The sequence below is a fragment of the Salminus brasiliensis genome, chromosome 18, assembly GCF_030463535.1.
Source record: "Salminus brasiliensis chromosome 18, fSalBra1.hap2, whole genome shotgun sequence".
Lineage (NCBI taxonomy): Eukaryota > Metazoa > Chordata > Actinopteri > Characiformes > Bryconidae > Salminus > Salminus brasiliensis.
This window is the reverse complement of record NC_132895.1, coordinates 25882942-25886628: the sequence shown is the minus strand read 5'-3', so window position 1 is coordinate 25886628 and position 3687 is coordinate 25882942. Positions and strand designations below refer to the sequence as shown.

Genomic DNA, 3687 nt, shown 5'->3' with positions numbered 1-3687 from the left:
GCCGAAAAGCTCTCATTACTTAAACGACAGCGGTCTAATTGCAAACCTTCGCGAACCAATCAGAACCGAGGGAAGGGAGCGCGCGGCTCCACAACTGGAGAGTGGCGGCAAATTAGGCCCCTCTCCTATTGGTCCGGAGTTTTGGCGTGACGGCTCGATGCCGGAGGGTCGGAGGCTACCTGTTGCTCACACTAAAAGTCAGGCTAACTTTGAAGGCGGGGGAGCCTTCTGGTCGAGCTGAAGAGGGGCTGTCTCTCACTCCATCACAGTGCTCGAGGGAGAGAGAGAGAGACCGAGAGAGCGTGTGAGAGAGAGAGAGACCGAGAGAGCGTGTGAGAGAGAGAGAGCGCGCGCTGCGGATCTGACGAGGACGGACGGGTCGGGCCCGCAGCAGGACGATGGAGGAACGCAAACTTCCAGTGACAAGTCACCCTTTCAGCGTGGAGTCTCTCATGGCCAGCGACAAAAGCGCCAAGGAGGGCCGCCGGAGCCCCGCGGATGCGTCCTGGGCGACATTCGCCAAAGCTCAGCTCACGTCGTACGGAAGCGAAGACGCTTGTAGTCCTGAGGAGAGTCGGAGGCACTTTATCCAAAGTTCGCCGGTGAAGTCGGAGTCCCCAGAGCCGGAGGACTGCGCGGCTTGGGTTGTGAACTCGTCCTTCTCGCAGTCCCGTAAGTGGATGCAGTAGCAGTTATTTTGGGGAGCTGGGGTTTGTTTAATTATAGCGGAGAAAGCTGCTGTTGGTACGAGGTAAAAAAGTAGGAGTGTGGAGTAACGTTAGTGCTAAAACTCTCTCAGTGGACTACGTTAAGAACTGAACAAGAATATAAAGTGATCTCAGCAACAACAAACAACAACAACAACAACAACAAACATCAGGGCCTTGCTTAGTAGAGTAAATGTAACCGGTCATGTACGACTTTTTAATCCATATTACTTGTCTGTGGCAGTGGGTCTGCTGTAAGCTATTACACAAAGCACCTGTAAGTGACTGTTAAAATGCTCCTAGAACATGACCTGAGTTACACTTACAGGTATTAAGTAGTTGTGGAGTCTTTAAGTATGCTTTATGTGTGTGTGTGTGTGTAATATATATATATATATATATATATATATATATATATATATATATATATATATATATATATATATATACACACACACACACACACACACACACACACACACATACATATATATATATATATATATATATATATATATATACACATATATACGTACATACACACACACACACACACACACACACACACACACACACACACACACTAACTTGGGGGAAAAAAATTATATATATATATATATATATATATATATATATATATATATATATATATATATATATATATTACAGACCATTCTGGATTTTTAATTGATTTTTTTTTTTGTTTTAATGAAAAATGACTGATTCTTGTTTTGGCATCAGTAATTTCTTATAAAAACAAATCTTGTAAGCTAGCTTAAGAGGTATGGTTGGTTTAGAGGTCTCCTCCAGCTAATGCGTAAATGTGTTACATTCCATCAGCAGCACGCTTGATTTATCCTAATGAAGTATTGATTAGTTAAAAAGATTTTTGATGATACCCACAGAGAATTTAGAGATTTGGACGTAGTTGAAATCCGTAAACCAGCTATTACTTGCATGTATTATGATTTTACTAATTTACTGAGCTGACCGACCCCAGAAAAAAGTTTAGGCCGGTGCCTAAAACTAGTTGCACCATTTGCACTTTGTATAAGAAAAGTCACATATTTAACACGTTGTATGTTTCCCCACAGGCCAGGTGAGTCCACCCTGCGCCCTCCGCAAGCACAAGACCAACCGCAAGCCCCGCACTCCCTTCACCACCTCGCAGCTCCTGGCCTTGGAGCGCAAGTTCAGGCAGAAGCAGTATCTGTCTATCGCTGAGCGAGCTGAATTCTCCAGCTCCCTCACGCTCACAGAGACGCAGGTAAAGATCTGGTTCCAGAACCGGAGGGCCAAGGCCAAGCGGCTGCAGGAGGCCGAGCTGGAGAAGCTAAAGCTGGCTGCAAAACCGACACTGCACCCGGGCTTCCCCTTACCCTTCGGGACGCAGTTCCATTCGGCAGTGTCGCTCTACGGACAGTCATATCCCTACCAGAGGCCACTGCTGCCTGTTGCTCCTGTTGGACTGTATGGAACGCCACTGGCCTACGGCATGTATCACCTGGCATGAGTGTGCAGCACGGACTGTGGAAATACGGTGTATGAAAAGATCAACGACGTGTGTGGAAAGACAGCGTTTACCTGCATGGATGCAGTCAGAAAGTCAATGAAAAAAAAAGTTTAAAAAGTCCAAAACGTGATAGACAACACTTGTTCATGCACAGACTACAAAAAAGTGCCTCATGGAAATTCTTGATATTCCTTTCATCCACCACTAATGCAGAGATTAATTTTGAATTACTTTATGAATGTCTAGTCTGTGTATGTATGCATGGATGAGAGCATATGGGGTGTGTGTGTGTGTGTGTGTGTGTGTGTGTGTGTGTGTGAGAGAGAGAGAGAGAGAGAGAGAGAGAGAGAGAGAGAGAGAGAGAGAGAGAGAAATAGTATGTTCTTTTTATTCGCTGTAATGTAATATATTGTAATACTAATTATTTCTTGTACAAAATATTGACTTATTGGCTTAAAGAAATTCCATTGCAACAGTTATTGATACAGGTCTGCTGGTTAAAAAAAAAATGTTCAGACAAAGTTGCACTTACTCGTTTTCGTTGTACTAACAAAATCTCAGCATGAAAAAAGGGCAGGTAGAAAGCCAAAGAGCAATACCTCAATATTTCTAGACCAGTGATCATCAACCCTGGTCCTCAATGACCCTCTGCCCTGCACATTTTAGTGTTTACACTACTCCAGACACACCTAAAACAGCTAATTAGCTAATTACCAGGCTCCTTCAGAGTTGAAGGTATCATGTTAGAACAGGAAACCATTATGTCCTCCAGGACCAGGGTTCGGAACCTCAGCCCCTTTGTGTATTAAATTGTACAAATTTAAATTGTAAAATGTTAAGTTATTATTTTAGGGATGCACTATTGGGAATTTCCAGTATCTATTGTTTTTTCGAGTGATACCAATGCAAATTCTGACCCCAATACATCAACATTTCCAAAACTAAATCCTCCTGGATTTTCATTGCAAAGAAATAAATAAAACATTTGTTAAGGGTTACACGTTTTAACACAATTTTAGCAAGCGTCACCATCAAATATTTATTTTTAAAGATCAAATCCAAACCTGTGCCTCATGGCAGTATTTTTTAAATACCGCCATGCTTCTAATATCATTGTGCCTGTCCCCTTATTTTCCCTCCAGTTACGCTCACCATTCACTGTGGAAAGCCAAATGCTCACTTTGTAGCTGAAATGTGGAAGTTCTATTTTTGTATCCCATTTTGCATATGCATATCTTTCCTGAGTTCCCTTTGACAGGGATGACTTTGTACAAATAATGTAAAACAAATTCTCAAGGGTATTTTTCTTTTTTAATGGAGAATAAACCTATTATTGTTTATTACAATATGCATTTCTAATTATTTCACGTATTAGAGATCTTTCTTGGTCCCCTTTATGATGCTATAGGTCAAGGTTTTGGTGTAGCAGGGCAAGCAAAGTTTGGTGGTCTCCTTACTCAGACACCC

At 42.3% G+C, this 3687-nt stretch overlaps 1 protein-coding gene across 1 annotated transcript; it reads left to right on the top strand.

Moving 5' to 3' along the window:
* Positions 1 to 281: 281 nt before the first annotated feature.
* On the top strand, positions 282 to 2413 carry msx2b (muscle segment homeobox 2b). The gene is made up of 2 exons (XM_072662096.1): positions 282 to 672; positions 1802 to 2413. The coding sequence occupies exons 1-2, from the start codon at positions 399 to 401 to the stop codon at positions 2218 to 2220; spliced, it is 693 nt and encodes a 230-aa protein (XP_072518197.1). The 5' UTR covers positions 282 to 398; the 3' UTR covers positions 2221 to 2413.
* Positions 2414 to 3687: the final 1274 nt, after the last annotated feature.